This window comes from Lolium rigidum, chromosome 6, assembly GCF_022539505.1.
Source record: "Lolium rigidum isolate FL_2022 chromosome 6, APGP_CSIRO_Lrig_0.1, whole genome shotgun sequence".
Classification (NCBI taxonomy): domain Eukaryota; kingdom Viridiplantae; phylum Streptophyta; class Magnoliopsida; order Poales; family Poaceae; genus Lolium; species Lolium rigidum.
The window spans coordinates 260,172,510-260,192,943 of record NC_061513.1 but is presented as its reverse complement, the minus strand read 5'-3'; the positions used below and the strand labels follow the sequence as shown (position 1 = coordinate 260,192,943).

Sequence of the window (20,434 nt, the reverse complement as noted above, 5' to 3'; positions counted from 1 at the left end):
ATTATGTTATTAAAAAAAGAGGTGCAAAACATTCTTCATGATTTACCTTCATTGTGAGGAAGTTGACTTTCATTCCCTTGTTCCATTGGTTTGAGTGAAGATGAATTGATACCATCATCATCAGATGGTTCATGGTTCAAGCTTAAACTTACATGCGGTGTGTGATTTAAGCTCAAAATCGATGAGTCCCTCACATTTTTGTTTGCAAGATTATTTCGAGTCTATGGTAACATTGCAATTAAAAATCATATGTTATTACAAATAAAATAACAGGAAAATAGAACAATTAATGTGCGTATTTAAGAGAAACAGTACAGGATTAATAATTGTTACCTCAAATCCAGTAGGGGAAATATTCATATGAGACTCATTGCGATTATGACATTGTTGGTCATTATGTTCTTTTGAAATGTTTCTTCTCTTCCGATGAATAAGATCTGATATCACATAAAAATGTGAGGAAAAAAGTTAACTGGTAACAACCAAAGTTTGTCGCCTATGAGGGAAACAATAAGTTTAAGTAAAAACAAAGAATTATACCTGCATTCTCATCTTCTTCAAGGTTACTAGCTTCAGTTTCCAGAACTACAGTAGTTTGTGATGGTACTGTTTTGCTTGTTTCTCCAATTATAATTTTCAAACAATCTAGCACAAGAGTTTGGGCCCTGACAAATGTTTGTCTGTCTGCATCTATCATGTGACTCTGGAAGGAATGGTAAATTTCATTTCTCATCTACGGAGAAAGTAGAAACATGAATTAGTTATTAAAAAAATAGAAGACACAAAAAACAATGAGACAAAAAAGCACATCTGAAAAATCAGATAAAGCATGAAGAATGAGTCAAATTTACTAAACAGAAAATTAGAAAAAGATTCATACGTCATAGGTCATAGAATCCGCATTTAATTTTTCAATCTCATTTTTGAAGCATTGAAGATCACTTGCATAATCTATGCTGGATTTAGTAGACTCTGCATAACATGTCTGTGTCCAATCTTTTATCTGCAACCATTTGGTAAAAAATTGAACTATCATAATACATTACATGAACACACACTTAAAAAAACGAATGGGTATCCAAAAAATATGATATAAACAAATATAATAATGCTGTTAATAAGAGAAATGAGAAAAAGTGTTAGGTAAACTTACAGAAGTAACACCATAGATTCCGTCTGTTCCCTTATCTAGCTCACTGAAATGTTTTATTAGCTTCCCTTTCCAAATAGAAATCCTTGGTAATGTTGAAGGTAACTCGGATTCCTCCAAAATCTAGGAAGTCAAGATACCGCACCTTTTTACGAACAAAGAAAATTAATTATTAGATTGGAACAAAAAATGATGAAAAGTAATTTCATTGTGGATAATATAACAACAAATCAGTAACTGTAGTCCAAGGAAATAGAAATTACCGTTAGTTGATAAATGCAGCCTCCTAGTGTTAGTGACAACTTGGTATGTTTAGCTCTTTCTTTCTGATACTTCTTGATATACAACATCAACCAATCATGTGCAAACTTACACCAGTTGCGTTCCTTAATCTTGTCAACATCAATTAAAGAACCCATATACTTTGTGCTTGGTCTAGCTGATGAGTTTGGACATATGAATACTCCAAGCAATACAGACATGAAGCATCTACAGAAATCATCATCTGATAGATCATCATTCTTGATGATTCTATCACCAAAGTATCTAATTGTAGGAACCTCAGACAATCCATACAATGCAAGAAATGCTAACTTTCCTGACTCTTCATCTGTCTCAACTGGTAATAGACCTGCGGGAATGCCAAGAACATCTTGAAACGATTTGGGATCTATGGGAATTGCTTTCAGACCAATCTGGATTTCTTGAGTAGCAGTATTTGTATTGTCTGTTATCCATTGTGCAAAAAGCCTGGGTACATTGCAATCATCCAGTCCAAGAAAATGTGAGAAACCCAAACCCTTGACAAGATTTTTCCTATGCTCAGAAGACAAGATGCTCTTCAAAACTGTTATAAGGTATGGCACACTGCATCTGCTATATGCTTTAGCATCATCACCACTATCAGGATGTCCTTGACCACAAATCTTATTTGTCTATGAAAAAATAAATTACAAATGTCATAAGAATATGAAGTTCAAGTAGGTTGAAATACAAAAAGGAAGCTCGAAAAGCAGATAACTATATTAAAACATGTGAGAAAAAAATATGTACCTTCCTTTTCCTTTTCTGTATTGTTCTTCTCTTCACAATTTTATCTACACTTCTCTCAACCTGAAAAAAACAAAATAGAAATGATTACATAAACTACGAATGTTAAAATTCAGGAAAAGAAATTAGTTGTTTGTGTGAATAATTACTTACAAGTAACTTTATATCTTCGACTAACTCTTTCTGAGACAAATCTGTTTCCGTTAGCTCATGCTCAACATCGGATTCATAGTTTCCGTCATCCGACACATTGTTATGTATCCTCATTTTCAAAAAAGCTAGAGAACAGATCTCGGAAAACAAAATAAGGACAATCTTCATGAAATGTGTTCAAAAAGGTTAGCAACAGAAAAAGAAATCCAGTTTTGAATAGCAACAGAGCTACATATGATCTTATCTCTTTTCCCTATATATCATGAATGCATTATTACCTTGAAAAGAAATCATTATAAAAAGTGTTTCTTACTGTCTTAAGCTTAAACATAAGGCATAATCACCCATATGGGGAAAATTGCAGTATACTTAGAGACTTTCAGCTATATAGTGAACAAGTGGAATAGAAGTATACATACAACTAAAAGAACTTAGTACTAACTGCTTAGTAGTAAGACAGTGAAATACTAAGCAGAGTTACATGTCCTATCTCAAATATGAGTCCAAACAAAAACAAATCTATTGTAAGATTGTACTGTCCAAGTACACTAAGAAAATCTAGTGAACAAATCTAGTGTAAGTTCAAATCTAGTGTAAGTTCAGATTTAATAATCCACACTTAACTCAAGAAAAAACATCATATATGTTCATTATTGGATAAGGAATTATAAAAATTCCAGTACACTAAGAGCCTTGCAGGTGTAATAGCAAAACAAGGTGATGTAAAAAAGCAAGGAAAAATGTGTAGACAAGTACCTAACAGAGGTCTATAAGAAACAAAAAATCAAGCACTTCGTATTCATCTAACTTGAACTACAAATCAAGCATGGAACAATGAATCACAAAAAATTAGGAAATGAATTGAGATTATAGTGAGCACCAGCTAAATTTAACAGATGGGGTCTGTTGCCCACAAAAAAGGTAGAATTGACTTGATTATAGGACCGTCAGCAAGCAACTGTGGGACCAGGAAACATGTCAATTTCAACAAGTTTTCAGAATCTAACTTGAACTACAAATCAACTTCAGAGAAGTGAAAGAACAAATAACACAACATTACATACGGAAAAATGGAATAAAATGTATATCAGACAAAACCAATGAATCTGTAATGACTATTGCCGTCCAGAATGAAAGTAGCTGTACAGGCAAAAGGATAGTAGATGCATATCTAAACTTGAACCCTAGAAAATCTAGACGAATCTGGCTACATGTCGACTCAAACGCATCCACGAAGAACAACTCAAACGGAAACCCTAGATCGACATGCATGATTCTCTAGGTGCTTCATAACAGAGAGGAAATCTCTGGTAAAAAATGGGGGAACAAATAGAGGAGCTCACATGGGGATGAAGGCGCGCGCGAGTCAACGACAGAGGGCCGCGCGTGTGGGCGGCGGAGGAGTGTGCGAATCGGCGAGGCAGGCACGCGTGCCGGCGTCAGATCCGCACGCGAGTTGTCGACGAAGCGGTCGGCGAGTCTGCGGGAGAGGCGCGCGCGAGCGTGTAGCGAAGGCGCGCGAGAGTGCGCGGGGGAGGCTGGCGGTTGTTGGCGGCGGAGCTTGCCGGCGGGTGGAGGAGACGGCAGCAGCTGTCGTCGCCCTGGTCGCCGCCTCCGCGGCGACGAATCGCCTCCAGTGACAGGTGTCTTCGTCGGTGAAACGCTCCCCTGAAGACTACTGGTCTTTGTGATAAATTGCTACGGCTACCGCTCCCCCCTGGTTCGGGTTTTCAAAATAAACCACAATGACATGCTGGGCCCACAAAATGCTGAAAATGGAAAAAATGAGTACACCTATATTTGATTAATGAGATCTTTATTGTTTATAACAAAAATGTAAAGTCATTAAATAAAAATCATACATTTTTGTTTCAATTCATGTGGAACCTAAGATTTTTTTGAAAAAATATGCAATATGCAAAATAAATAAAATTTGAAAAACATGCAATTTGAATTCACTAAAAGATTCAAATTGGAGGTTTGTAAGGTTGATGTGATTTTACCCATTTTTCTATTTTTCTCATCTTCACACTTGGCCATAACTTGTCAGTCCTTCCCGCTCATCCTCCCATCACAACTAAAATGGAGGAAGGCCAAGTGTTTGTCCGGAAAAAGATGTACTTTCTTGTCAAAATAAACGATGTTACCAATTCTTAAAATGCAAAGAACGAGCCCAACACATCTCGGGCACGACAGCACGGGCACAAGCCGACCCTTCTCGCGATTCATGCAAACTGCACATTCTTTCACACTTAAAAAAATAATCTACCCCACTTGTGACTTACATGCAACTGAAGATTAAAATGCAATCGCAAAAATCAAAAAACACAAACCACTGATAAAATAAAAAATGGAGAGCTACCCAACTTATGACTCATATGCAATGCAACCAAAACAAACACATTTGGAGCCAAACTTGCAACTAAGTTTTAACCCAACTTGCGACCTAGATGCAACTGAGGGTTTTAAACCCTAGTTGCGACACACATGAAACTGATATTTTAAACCCAGTTACAACACAATTGCGACTTAGGTTAAACACATTTGCAACTTACATAAAAACCCTATGGTTAAAACGATATGCAATCTCAAAAACCTATAAAAAAATGCAGACCTACCCCACTAATGCAATTGAAAAAACACAGTTTGCAAAAAACCCACTTGCAAAAAAACCGATGTATAACCCCAGTTGCAGCCACTTGCAACCGATGTTAAAAACCATTTGCGGATGACATTGAAAATGATCCAACTTGCGACCTAGATGCAACTGAGGGTTTTAAACCCTAGTTGCGACACACATGAAACTGGTATTTTAAACCCAGTTACAACACAATTGCGACTTAGATTAAACACATTTGCAACTCACATGAAAACCTTATGGTTAAAACGATATGCAATATCAAAAACCTATAAAAAAAATGCAGACCTATCCCACTAATGCAATTGAAAAAACACAGTTTGCAAAAAACCCACTTGCAAAAAAACCGAGGTATAACCCCAGTTGCAGGCCACTTGCAACCAATGTTAAAAACCATTTGCGGATGACATTGAAATGATCCAACTTGCGACCTAGATGCAACTGAGGGTTTTAAACCCTAGTTGCGACACACATGAAACTGGTATTTTAAACCCAGTTACAACACAATTGCAACTTAGGTTAAACACATTTGCAACTCACATGAAAACCCTATGGTTAAAACGATATGCAATCTCAAAAGCCTATAAAAAAATGCAGACCTACACCACTAATGCAATTTAAAAAAACACAATTTGCAAAAACCCACTTGCAAAAAACCTGAGGTATAACCCCAGTTGCAGGCCACTTGCAACCGATGTTAAAAACCATTTGCGGATGACATTGAAAATGATCCAACTTGTGACCTAGATGCAACTGAGGGTTTTAAACCCTAGTTGCAACACACATGAAACTGGTATTTTAAACCCAGTTACAACACAATTGCGACTTAGGTTAAACATATTTGCAACTCACATGAAAACCCTATGGTTAAAACGATATGCAATCTCAAAAACCTATAAAAAAATGCAGACCTACCCCACTAGTGCAATTGAAAAAACACAGTTTGCAAAAAACCCACTTGCAAAAAAACCGAGGTATAACCCCAGTTGCAGGCCACTTGCAACCGATGTTAAAAACCATTTGCGGATGACATTGAAAATGATCCAATTTGCGACCTAGATGCAACTGAGGGTTTTAAACCCTAGTTGCGACACACATGAAACTGGTATTTTAAACCCAGTTACAACACAATTGCGACTTAGGTTAAACACATTTGCAACTCACATGAAAACCCTATGGTTAAAACGATATGCAATCTCAAAAAACTATAAAAAAAATGCAGACCTACACCACTAATGCAATTTAAAAAAACACAATTTGCAAAAACCCACTTGCAAAAAAACCGAGGTGTAACCCCAGTTGCAGGCCACTTGCAACCGATGTTAAAAACCATTTGCGGATGACATTGAAATGATCCAACTTGCGACCTAGATGCAACTGAGGGTTTTAAACCCTAGTTGCGACACCCATGAAACTGGTATTTTAAACCCAGTTACAACACAATTGCGACTTAGGTTAACCCTAGTTGCAGCCAACATGTAACTAGGGTTTAACCCTAGTTGCAACGCACATGAAACTGAGGTTTAAACCCCCCAATTGCGACTCACATGAAACTGAGGGTTAAAATTGTGACCAACATGCAATTGAGAAAAAATACAGAGGTACTCCACTTGCGACCCATATGCAAAATGCAAACCGAAAAACCTCAGTTGCAGCCGACATGCAACTAAGGTTTAAACCCTAGTTGCAGTACACATAAAACTAAGATTTTAATCCAATAACGACCCAATTGCAACTTAGGTTAAACCCGGTTGAAACCCACATGAAATTTAGGGTTTAAAACGATATGAAATCAAAAAAAAATCTAAAAAAAATGCAGTGCTACCCCACTTGTGACACACATGCAATGCAACCGAAAAACATCATTTGCAGAGCATATACAAATGCAAACGAAAAAAATTCAAAATGGAACACCGCATGCAACTGAGGATTATCCAAGTTGCGACCAACATACAACTAAAGTATAAATGATATGCAATGATGATACATGGACCAACATACAACTAAAGTATACGTGCTACCCCACGTGTACTGAAAAAACCCTCAGCTTACGCCGCAAAGGACTCCACATGGCTTGCTATCCAATGATGATACATGGACCACACTGGACGTTGAACATTCGGGCCGATGGCCAATGAACCATGGATGATATGCAACCGAGGTTTAACACCCTAGTTGCAACCTAATTTGCTGTTAGAGAGCTACACCCCTTGCGATCCATATGCAATTCAACCGGAAAAACACAGTTGCAGCCGACATGCAACTATGGTTTAACCGCAGTTGCAAACACACATGCAATTGAGGTTTAAACCCCTCAGCCCCCCAGTTGCGACACACATGAAAAGTGAGATTTTAAAACCCAATTTCAACCCAATTACAACTTAGGTTAAACACATTTGCAACCCGCATAAAAAACTTATGGTTTAAAACGATATGCAATCAAAAAAGACTTTAACCCCCCTCCCCCAGTTGCGACACACATGCCATTGAGGTTTAAACTCGTAGTAGCGACACACATGAAACTAAGATTTTAAACCCAATTTCGACCCAATTGTGACTTAGGTTAAACACATTTGCAAAACCACTTGCAAAAAACCGAGGTATAACCCCAGTTGCAGGAACTTGCAACCGATGTTAAAAACTAGCTGCGGGTCACATGGAATGATCCAACTTGTGGACCACATGCAACTGAGGGTTAAATGCAACCGAAAAAAATATAAAAACCCAAACCACTGATAAAATAAAAACGGAATGGACAGCTATCCCACTTACGATCCATATGCAATTCAACCAAAAAAAAAACAGTTGCAGCCAACATGAAACTAGGGTTTAACCCTAGTTGCAACGCACATGAAACTGAGGTTTAAACCCCCCAATTGCGACTCACATGAAACTGAGGGTTAAAATTGTGACCAACATGCAATTGAGAAAAAATACAGAGGTACTCCACTTGCGACCCATATGCAAAATGCAAACCGAAAAACCTCAGTTGCAGTCGACATGCAACTAAGGTTTAAACCCTAGTTGCGAGTACACATAAAACTAAGATTTTAATCCAATAACGACCCAATTGCAACTTAGGTTAAACCCGGTTGCAACCCACATGAAATTTAGGGTTTAAAACGATATGAAATCAAAAAAAATCTAAAAAAATGCAGTGCTACCCCACTTGTGACACACATGCAATGCAACCGAAAAACATCATTTGCAGAGCATATACAAATGCAAACAAAAAAAAATCAAAATGGAACACCGCATGCAACTGAGGATTATCCAAGTTGCGACCAACATACAACTAAAGTATAAATGATATGCAATGATGATACATGGACCAACATACAACTAAAGTATACGTGCTACCCCACGTGTACTGAAAAAAACCCTCAGCTTACGCCGCAAAGGACTCCACATGGCTTGCTATCCAATGATGATACATGAACCACACTGGACGTTGAACATTCGGGCCGATGGCCAATGAACCATGGATGATATGCAACCGAGGTTTAACACCCTAGTTGCAACACACATGAAATTGTGATTTTAACCTAATTGAGACCCAATTGCACCTAAACTTTAACCCCCAATTAAGACCCCACATGAAACTTAGGTTTATCCAAGTTGAGACACATAAAAACTCAGTCGCAAACCTACATGCAACTGACAACATACAATTCAATCGGGGGGAAACTAAGTTTGAACCAACATGCAACTGAGGTTTAACCCAAGTTACAAAAACACATAAAACTGAGATTTTAATTTAGTTCCGACCCACATTCAACCGAGGTTTAACCAAAAGTTACGACCACATTGCAACTGGCTTAATATCTAGTTGCGACTATATTCAATTGAGGTTTAATTCAATTGCGTCCACATGCGACTAAATACATGAGATTTAACTTAGTTGCAACCCACATGCAAAAAAAATGTTTAACCCATTTGCAAAAACTAGGGTGATTTTAGAAAAAATTTAACAAAGTCAAATTAATAAAACATGGCCTGCAAAAAAGAAAAAAAATTAAAAACAGCGCAGCAGACAGAAAAAACAAAAAAAAACCCGCAGCCCAACTGGGGGATGAAAATCCACAACCCATCAGGTGGAAAAGCGGCCCACATAAAAAAACAAAAGAAAACAGGGCCCGAGAAATAAAAAAAGCCCAAAAAAAGAAAGGACCAGGCAGCCCACAGCACAGCCCGGCCGGACGAAACGGAAAGAGACAAGGCCGGCCAGGCCGACCAGGCAGCCCACAGCGCAAAGCCTCTTCTTGTTAGCGACGTTAGCACGAATCTAACAGCAAAAAAATGGATGGTTGGATACGTGACTGGGAGCTATTAAAAACCAGGCAACTTGGAATTAGCAATTCCGAATGTTTATGGTGCACATCAACACATGGCAGAGATGGTAGACAGGTAGAGTATGCAAAATCATAACATAGAAATGATTAATAATAAAAAACAATACTCACCTTAATGAGTAGCTTCACGCACTTCAAGTTCAATGAACGGTAAGCAACAGCACTCAGCAGGGGAAATCCAATATCACTGATAATGATGTCAGGCTGAAAGCAAAATGTATTATGTTATCTATTAGAAGCACATGTGGCATGATGAATACAAGAGTTTATTTTGAGATAATAAGGTTAGACCGTTAGACTAATTAAAAATCATGCCATTATATAATTTACTATTCTACTCATGCGTTTTGTTGTTCAAGAGATGTGATGGTAAGTGAACCATCAAATCCTTATCCTGACACGATTGTTTGGTTTGAGAATTAGAATGGATTGCTCCATCAAATCAAACACACTTCAAGATCTCTATTAAATGTCATAAAGCAAGAAAATGATTATGTACTGCAATATCTAAGTATATGTACTTCAACGAGAGTACGGGAACCCCTGCACGCCTCGGCCGCCTCCTTCGGCGAGGAGGACGAAGCTGGTGTTGGTGCACCGGACTCCAGTGGCTGGCTCGTGAGCCAGACCTTGGAACACGAAGACCTGGTCCAGCCGTCTTTTTCGAGAGCAGGTATTTCATTAATAGAAAATCAAGTTACATTGAGCAAATAAACGTGAAAAATAACAGATAGATCAGGAGAAAAGAGTTATTCTGAAAACTCTGTAGAAAAAAAATCTAAAGAACAGAAATATACAAAACTATTCTTAGAGTTTTCTGCACCAGCGGCCGCCACCAAACTCCAATACCGCCTAGACGTGTGTTGGAAGAGACGTTGAGCCTCCACCATTGCCATATCCAAAGCAGCATCATCACCTACGAGGCTTTCTGAGTCGATGAACAGGACCTGCAAGCAGCGATGCACGTGTCGCTGTGGCACGTCAACCGAGGAACGTTTCGGTGCTATCTTGGACCAAGATCCGCCTCATCCCATCAACGAAGTCGAGGAATAACGACATATCCACCACCCCCGGACCAACATCCTTGCTCCAGAGCATCCACCTCGCCTCGGCCCCCGGTGCCGTCGTAGACAATGATAGACGCTAGTGACACCTCGAGAAACATATCTCGCAAGATCTGAAGAACGGCGAGAAGACCAAGCTGCCGACCTGAAAGATCGACAAGCACACGTTGCCAACAACTCCGTGTGGGATTGGAGTTGAGGCCGATTTTATTTGCCTGTGCGCCGCTCCCACCACCCCAATGATGCACCAACGGCAGACAAGCCCTAACTACAAAGCGGAGGGAGGGAGAGGGGGCCAACGTTGATGACCGTGGAGATGGGATCTGGCCACCCGCCGCCTAGGAGAGAGAGGGGGGCAAAACGGTTCGCGTTGACCTGGTCCAGTTGGGACACCCACTTGACAAGATGCACACTCTGTGACATCGCTCACCCACATGCGAGCAAGGATTTTTTTTTTTTTGAGATGGATTTTTTTTTTAGATGGGGATGAAGGAAAGAAATATATTTACTTTTTTTGTTATCGTATATGTTTATTATTATAACAACCATAATGCGTCTAACTTACCAATTAATAATCATTTTGCAACTACTTATTTCATGACAACTCCGCCACTACACATGCAAATCCGAGTCACTTATTTCATAATGGATGGAGTAATTGTATAAGATCTTGATATACCACTAGGAAATTGAATACTTCCAATTGCAAATATACTCATAGTAAGTCGTCCAAACAAAAAGGGACTCTATACGGCCGGTAAGATTCACGGGCCAGGCAAGAAAATATCATAGTAAGTTGTCTTAGCAGTCTGAAGACGCAACATTCCCATTAAGATTCAGAGTTTTGGTTCCTAACAAAACGTAAGGATTAGAAGTTCCCGCTAGCTCTACTTCGGTGAAAACTGGAACATATTGCAGCCTGCAGTCCACGCCCACGCCTCACTGCTAATCATCGCCAGGAGGATTCTTCATGAGCTCCCTAGCTTTCCTGCAGGAATTGAACCGGATGGAATAGAAATGTCAGCTCTAGCAAAAAAATCCTCAATATGCAACTCGATAACTACATAGTTCCTCTTTACCGAGACACAAGTGGAACATAAGAATCAAAATAAGTTCTTCAGAGGTGTGGAAGGACTCGCATTGACAGCACATAACAACATAAGCAATCTAAAATCATACTAGCGTTTGAAAGAAACTCCAAAGAGGTAAGCAGAAGGATTAGGTTGCCTTAATTCACTCTCAATCTCGGCATTCCCAGGAGCCATTTTTTGTGCATCTTCGAAAGCATCACATGCTTGTTTATATTCCTGGAAGTGCAGAGCAAATCAAGGAACGTGACCAGACTGTAAGATCCGTATGAAATAACTGAACACACTGGCAAGCTTGGCACACCTTGAGTAGTATGTGAGCTGCAGCTTGACGGTAGCACGCTTTTGACCACTTAGGTCGCAGCATTCGGCACTTAAGAGCATCTGACAAAGCACCATCACCATCACCCATGAGTAGCTTACAAAGACTCCTGTTTGCATACAGTGCTGCACTCTCTCCATGGGCTATTGCCTGCCGTCAAACATGAGAGATCATGCAAATGTATTTCTCAACTAAAAAGATGACATACATAAAATTCTATATGAACTATCTTGACACTTTACTAATCAGTGGTACAACAGAATGGGATTATACAAGACATTCCATTACTAGATTAATTGTCTTGTAAATTTACATACACGGTCATCATCCATCATCATCGGATCAAATAATACTAACCGAAACAGTAGATAACCATAACAAAGATTCATATTATCTGAGAAGGAAAAACCAAGTTCTCACTGATTCTGGAGATGAAGACATCAACGAAGTTTGATGAAGTGGCCTTTTTAACATGAAGGATGATGTCATAAGTTTCGTAAGTGAAACTCAAATATATGCTTCCTATGCATATTAATCTCCATCAGTTTAGATCAGTCCCAGTCAGTGAAAAATCACGTGTCATGATAAGTCCAACATACGTGGCAAATTAACAATCAATATATCAGTACAAAATGAACTTAGCTAGAATAACTAGCGACCCATTTGTTGTTTCGTGTATACAATCATATGCATCGAGACTACCGTTGCTTTTGTTAATTCCTTGTTGCCTTTTAAAATGGACCGCATGATGGAATTTCTTTCATTCTTCCCCAAATAGTAAGATGTATTAATTTAGCACATTCTTAATGTATAGTGGCTTCACATCGTATTCATTTTTTATGGCCCTTGGTCAGAACTAATCATAACTTAAGTTGGTCTTTAGTCAGATATATTCATGGCAGCATACATGAAACTTTATTCAAAATAGATGGAGCTAATGGAGTCATTGGGTCCCAGTCGCACTGTTCATTATCAATTTACTTTTTTTTTTTGCTTTTCCTAATCAAGGCTGAATTTTTACATTTAGAAAACAGATAGATATCCTAAGTGGTTACTAATGTAAATTAGAGTGGAAAGCAAGAAACCTAGTTGGAAAAAATGATCTCCTATTGGTTCCCTGTTCACAACAATATTTTTTACCTTCTAAACCATCATAGATAAAGTGCAAGAGGTTTTACCAAGCCATAAAACTCTATTGCCATCTTATACTCCTTCTGCTTGAATGCCGTATCAGCCTGTGACTTGAGCAAAGCAGTTCTTCTTTCAAGGTGTTGTTGCTCCTACACAATAAGTAGAAGAATATAATATTGGAATTTTGGAATTAATCATCATTTAATATGAAGTAAATTTGAAATTTCCATCACAAAAGAAATTCAGCAACTTTGTGTTCAACCTTATTCACAGATTTCTAAGTGGCAAGCTTTTCACATGTTTATGCTTCAATGCATGCTGCAAATGCTGCTTCAAATGGGGAAATCCTTTACTGGTCTATAACTCAAACTCCAAAATCTGGTCTAGCCCTAGGAGTTTCCAAACCGATGTACGGCTGAATGTTTCATTGGTTCAGAGATCAGCTGTGTCAAGTTTTATTTTGACCAAACTCTAAAGTCATGGACTTAAAGGGACTCGTGTGCAAACTAGATAAAATTCCGGTACCAGATAAAATTCCTGTATCATTCTATAGCTTATGATATTTGCGTCAGTACTCTACACAATGATAAGTTAATGACAGTTACTAGAACCGAGACTGCCCTAAAATCTACTTGCAAATGTCGTTTTTGCAAAGAGCACACCAGTTGCCTTATCTTAAAAGTTTATCTTATCAGGTTTAACAGTGTTTGACCCCCCGCAAAGAAAAAGGTTTAACAGTGTTTGTACTTTTCAACCCAGCAGGACTTTTTTCCTCAATGATTTCAGACTATTATATAGAACAAACAACCAGAGTTTAATTAGCACTTTCTCTTCATTACAATCCAGGGTTGTTCATATTATGTTCTGTTACCGAATTGATAGTGCATACTACACATGGTTTCATGTCTTCATGATGACTATTGTTGAGCAGCCTTGTTATTAGGCCAGGGCTAGATATTATCTCTGCTTCGTCATATTACCCTTCTAAAGTACAGTTCTTAGTTAGTTTGTTCTCAGCTAGTCATCAACACTTAAACTATTTTTAAATGACCTTCACAAGTTGGACACCTAGAAAACTCTTATAAATAGGTCCTGATGCTTTCATTCTAGATGAGGTTTCATGCATATAGTAAGAATAGATTACAGTTAAATGAATGGAAAACGTTTGACTGAAGAAAAAACAATGGCTTAGTTTTGAAGCAATGTACAGTATAAAAACAGCATAACAACAGAAAATAACGTACTAGTGGCTTTTTATCTTGAATTTTCGCATGAGAAATCACTCCCTCAATACTCCAGACTGGGGCATCTGGAATTCTGGTAGTCAAAGGAAACAGCATTTCAACCTCTTCCCAGCAATCGCGTAATGCAGCAAGCTCTATTGGCAGCCTACCCAACTGGGCAACAAAAGGAGGAATAAAATGTCATTTATTTTAAGATATAGTGACACAATTAAAGAAGAAAACCACAGAGGTTATAACAAAAGAACCTGATCACTGTATAACATACTATTGTTGTATAAAATTATAATATTGTCAGGAAAACCATGATTGCCTTATTTATCAAATGCTTCAAGGAGAGAATACCAAAAATTGGGATGAAGAGCCACATGAATTAAGCTAAGAAAGCACAATTATTTCAGTTTTTATTTCATGACTAGATTGGAGAACTACTTGTTTTAGTTCGTCCTTTGACTGTTGTTAGCATCAATAAACAGATTATTGGATTAAAAGAATGAAAGCAGAATACCAACGTTTGTAGTGGCATCACACTGGAGTCCCCATGTAAGCATATAGATAAAAACAAGTAGTTCCACATATTATTTGTTTTAGTTCGTTCTTTGACTGTTGTTAGCATCAATAAACAGATTACTGGATTAACAGAATGAAAACAGAATACCAACGGGATGAAGAACAGCAAAAGTAAGCTAAGAAAAGCCTATTTATTTACTGTTTACTGCATGTGTACATTTGAAAAATGCTGCTACATATCCAGAATTGTAAATAGTGATATCTCAGTATCTCATAAACTGTTAGTTAAAGATTTGATAAATAAACTTATTGCATAAAGGAGATACGATATGTTCGGTACTGTTGGATACAAACAATACAAACAACATTTTTAGAATAATGACATACATATGCTGGAACATAATAGGTATGGTCCTTAGGAAGGAAATAATTGTTAATTCATGATCAATAGAAAATAATAAGTTGTGCAGTGCGCTCATTTCATGGGAATTGGGCTGTATCCCAGTGGTGAATGTGCAGTGCGGTCACCCCACCCACAAAAGTTCAAATCCTGCAAGGCGAATTAATGTTTCAGGAGGAACCCTCATAGGTCATATTTTAATGACAAAGACTGTTTCCTGAAGGTTGAGGCACAACTTTACTAAGCACAAGTAAAATTTTGCATTAGCATACTTAAACAGCACAAAGCAACCTCAACTCATTGCTAAACAGCTCCCCGATATTATCAGAGGAGTTGAATGGTATTAGTATCACCAGAATCCTTAATAGGTCAGGAAAATATCAACAAAATATACACAACATACATCATCGGGAATATTAGGATCTGCCCCAGCCTTCAGTAGCAACTTGATGTAGTTGGTGTAACCTCCATGCATCGTAGCAAGTAACAAAGGATTCATCATAGAACCCTTGCAGTTAACATCAGCACCAGCCTGTAAAAAGGATTATGCAATATAATGTTCATGGTGCTGAGTAGGCGAAATCATAACATGCGAATGATTAATAATCAAAGATAATACTCACCTTTATCAGTAGCTTCATGCACTTCAATGAACGGTAAATAAGAGCACTGAGCAGGGGACTTCCAACACCACTAATAATGGTATTAGGCTGAAAGCAAGGCATTATGTTATTCATTAGCATGTGGCATCGGTGGCATGATGGATTCAAGACTTTTTTTTAGATCAACAAGGATATACTAGTAAAAAATCATGACATCATATAATCTACTATTCTAATGGTGTGTGTGTTCTGTTATTTGACAGATCTGATGGTAAGTGGACCATCGAAACCTAATCCTGACCAAACATGGTTGCTTGGTTTGGGAATGGGAATGGTTGCTTCATCAAATCAAGCATACTTCATGATCTCTGCTGAATGTCTTAATCTTAGCAAGTCATTTAATTAGTTTGCCAAGTAAAACATATCTGTCCAAAATAACTCTTAATCAAAAAAAGAGAAAAAAATGTGGAGATCATATACATTTGCCTTGTGGTCCAATAAAATCTTCAGTGTCTTATCTTGCTCATTTGTAGCAGCCATAAAGAGCGGGGTGCCACGGCCACAGTCTATGTCGACTGGCACTCCTTGCAAAAGCAGGAACTCTGTTACCTTACAAGATCCTGTTGTGAATGAGACGATCCCATAAGTCATGTAGCCACAAACATTGAACAAATTGACCGTAGTAGAGTAAACAGTTACTAGCACAATTGACCAAGTTACAGAAAGTGTGAAATGTGTCAGGGGAATCACCTGTAGATGCAGCATGATGGAGAGCCGTGCGTCCTTTTTCGTCTGCTTTTGTTAGATCGCCACCACGATCAAGCAAATATTTGACGGTCGGAACATCACCAGACTGACAAGCCGTCATAAACGGAGTCGCTCCTGTGATAAAAAAAAAAGCACATCATATCATACATGAACACAATCTCAGGTCTCATGCGCATGGCAGACACCAATTGTAAAAATGAAGAAAGAGATGGAGAAGGACCTAGAGCAGCAGTTCCACATCCAGGAGCATTCACATCTGCCCCAAGCTTCTCCACCAGATACTTGCAAACCTCGAGCTGGCCCGTGCATGCCGCGGCATGCAGCACACCAATTCCATCCTTGTTCAAAGAAAAAACCGACTCCAGGCCGCCCTTCTTGGTAAGACTCTTTACGAGAACTTCCTCCAAAGAAACATCAGCTCGTGTTACAGAATCAACAAGATCGAGAACATAAAGACAGAAGATACACATGTGTGCAATGCTGGATACAGTTACACAGTGAAAAGTGAAAACCATGGCAACATATCAATTTAGACTTTGACAGTACTGCAAATTTAGATGTAAAGAGAACCGAATCCCATCATTCAGAAACATGCTCTCTGCATACACTGACTAATTAAGGCAAACCGACTGCTCATGCATCCGGATTGTTTTGATCCCGAATGCTCAACCGAATTTCAGGAGAGAATGCGCAGCAGATCTTACAAGAGTAGATAGAATAGCTTGGCCATATATCGCTGCTAATCTAACGCTCACGCGCGTCTCAACTTTCTAAACGGAGCAATTGTTAGTATATATCATCCGACGACCAAATTACACGCCTTTTTTTTTGCGAATTGACCAAATTAAACAGCTTTAGCATCACATACATACTTATCAGCTATAACTTTCCCTAGTGATGTTTTTCCAAGGCGCGCGAGAGCCATAGAGATGGTTAGACACGCAGTGCAGCGTGCGTGAACAAACCTCCGAGATCCCGCGAACAGAGCACACGTAGTCAGGCACAATTGCACAAACTATGTACTACTAGTAGTTCACTATAGTATACTGGGAACTGGGACCGACCGGCCGGCCGACCTCCGAAGCGAGGAGAAGGAGGCCATGTGAGGGGCGGGCCGGTGCGGCGGAGAAGAGGAGGAGGAAGAGAAAAGAGGGTACCTTTGACGCGGCGGAGGTTGCCGTCGAGGGCCGCCTTCACGAGAGCCTTCTTCTCCCCTGCACACACGCGCGCGCGCGCGCGACCGCCGTTATAGCCAGAAACGCATTCAGAGACGAGATAGGGGAGCAATGGAGAGGCCGGGAAGTGAAGGAGAACGAGCGTACCGCCGGGGCCGTCTTGCTCGGCGGCGTCGCAGTAGATGAACGGCGCCGGCGACGGCATGGCCCAGCCCCGGCGCGCGATTTCGCGCGCTCTCCCCCGCTCGCCCGCTCGCCTGGAAGCTTCCCGGAGGTGGCGGCGAGAGAGGACGAGCCCTGCGGCGGGCGGGGAGGAGACGGTGGGGGTTTTGGACTGCCGCTTGCTGTGGTGGTGGTGGTCTCGTACTCTCGTCAAGTACCCGGTGGTGGTGCACCAGTCTCAGTGAGTGACTGGCTCGTCAGGCGAACCATGGCGTACGAAGACCGGGTCCAGCCGGACTCCTCGCTCAGTAACTCCAGTCGTTCGGTCAGAGCATCTCGAGGGCGCGACGCATTTTAGCGTTCCCGCGCGTCCGTTTGCGTCGGTTGAAATGGTCGAAATCGATCGCGCGTCCGTTTGCGTCGGGGGTGGCTCCAGCGGCACGATGCATTTTTTTGGCCGATCATTTTTTTTTATACATGAAACATAATTTACATAGTTAAAACATGAAAAAAAAACCTAACGCCTACTGCTGCTCCTTGTTGCTGTCGAGCACGATGAGCTCCGGTATCACCCACGGCCAGTTGCCATCCGCATGAGCGTACGCCGGGCGCGCCGGCGGTGCTGGAGGTGGAGGCACCCAGAGCTGCGGTTGTGGCGGCGGTGGAGGCGCCCAAAGCTGCGGCTGTGGCGCCCAGGGATATGGTTGTGGCGGCGGTGGAGGAGGCGCCCAGGGCTACAGCTGTGGCGGCGGTGGAGGAGGCGCCCAGGGCTGCGGTTGTGGCGCCGCCGAGTCCTGTAGTGCCAGTCGAAGGGCTTCATCCTCTGATAGGCCCGGCGGCATGACGCCGGTGGCGTAGCGGGCAGCGGCGGCTGCACAGGCGCATCGTTCTCGGAGACGAGGACGCCGAGCTTCACCATTTCGTCCTCCGTCATGTTCTCCGGGAACTCGAAAACGCGGCCCTCCGCCACGGCCTGCTGCCATTCGTGGAAGACGGCCGCGACGTAGTCGTCGCAGTCGTCCTTCACCTCCTCGTTATGGTACGCGAGCGCCTCGATGTAGTCGTCCTCGTCGTCGTAGGCGGCGTCGTCGCGGTCGTCGTCATCATTGTACTGCGCGCGCGTCGGCGCCTGCTGACGACGCCTCGGCGCCTCCTGTCTTCGTGGACGAGTCGGCGGTGCAGCCCCGATGGGAAAATCCCTATCGCCCATGAAGCCCGCCCTTCTTCTCTTATCCGTCTCGGTCGACAGATACGTACGCCAGCTGTCGGAGTCGATGGCGTACGCCGGATCGGCGAGGAGGTCCGGCGGCAGGTGCTGCCTCCTTCGCCGGATCGGCGAGGAGGTCCGGCGGCAGGTGCTGCATCCTTCGCCGGATCTCCGCGGTCCGGTCAGGCTCGCGGGCAGGGACTGGAGGGATGGGCACCCGCCGGCAGTTAAGCCACCAGCCGCCAGGCAATTGCACGCCGGACCAGCCCTCGCACGGCAACCATTTGCCGTGCATTAGCCTCCCAGCGTGACGGGGAGCGGCACCCTCTTGCTGCCGCTGCCGGAGGCCTCGAAGTCGTTCTTCCTCTACATGGTGCTGCGGCGGTGGTGGTGCGAGTGGAGGTGTGGGGGAAGGAGGAACGCGGCCGGTGCTCTTTTAAGGGCGGCCGCGCGCGGGATACGATGCCATTGAAGGCGGCGCAGAAGCCCAGCCACCGCCCGCCAGTGCGCGTGCAGAACAGGAAGTCGCGCCATTGATGGCGAAGGCTGCGGCGCAGACGCGGAAGCGCTGACCGCCGAAGCGATGCCCTCGATGCAGACTCGCTGCCAGGCGGGCATGGTGAAGATGCGAGCGGACATTTTACGCGTCCGTGCAGCGGCCGCAGCTGCGGCAGGTTTACGTCTCTGCGAACGACCCGATCATTTTGCGTCGCGCCGCCAGAGAGGGTGCTTGACGCAATTTTCGGTCGGACGCTCCCTCACCCACTGCATTCTCACAGGGAAGAGAGAATCTTTGCAGTGTGAGATGGGCAGTGAGTAGCGCTAGGGCGGTGCGGAACAGAGGTCAGCGCGCCTCTCTCTCGTCGACACGTGTGCAGCAAGGACGAGACGAAGGCTGCCCGCCCACGCAGATGGCATGGAGGAACCGTGCGATCTACTCCTCCGCTGGACAAATCACAGACCTTGAATTTGAATGAAGGTGCCTACAGTGCAGTGTGAACAGAAGTAACTTGCATCAAAATGGTGCTTGCTTTTGCTTCGCCGCAGTGCCTGCGTCTTCTGTGCCTACATCCATCCGGCACTTGGCCAATTTGACTGCTTTGACTGGACGTGACCCCGTTCCCTCTTGAGCTGCTGCTGCTGACTTCGTCACCCTCCAACAAGGAGAGAAAATTCCTTATTTGACATTATCTTAAAATTTTCTTCTCTATTTGGTTCTGGAAAAAAAAATCTTCCCACCTAAACTTGATTTTGTTTCTGTTATGACACTTTAGTTCATTTTCAGCACTTACGGTGTTAGATAGGAATATGAAAAGACTATTTCACCCATGATGTATTATATATGTGGCAAAGAATGGGAGAAATAGAAGAAAACAACCAAGTCATCGGAAATCTGAGTGAAAAAAACAAAAGAAGTTCAT

At 41.8% G+C, this 20,434-nt stretch overlaps 1 protein-coding gene across 1 annotated transcript; it reads right to left on the bottom strand.

Annotated features, from left to right (window-relative positions):
* Positions 1–11,561: 11,561 nt before the first annotated feature.
* On the bottom strand, positions 11,562–17,849 carry LOC124664025 (putative ankyrin repeat protein RF_0381). The gene is made up of 11 exons (XM_047201635.1): positions 17,792–17,849; positions 17,627–17,683; positions 16,690–16,866; positions 16,452–16,583; positions 16,182–16,321; positions 15,723–15,809; positions 15,503–15,631; positions 14,193–14,345; positions 12,996–13,097; positions 11,800–11,967; positions 11,562–11,714 (listed from the first exon to the last, which is right to left on the bottom strand). Exons 1-11 carry the CDS (start codon positions 17,847–17,849, stop codon positions 11,586–11,588), a joined length of 1,332 nt encoding a protein of 443 aa, XP_047057591.1. The 3' UTR covers positions 11,562–11,585.
* Positions 17,850–20,434: the final 2,585 nt, after the last annotated feature.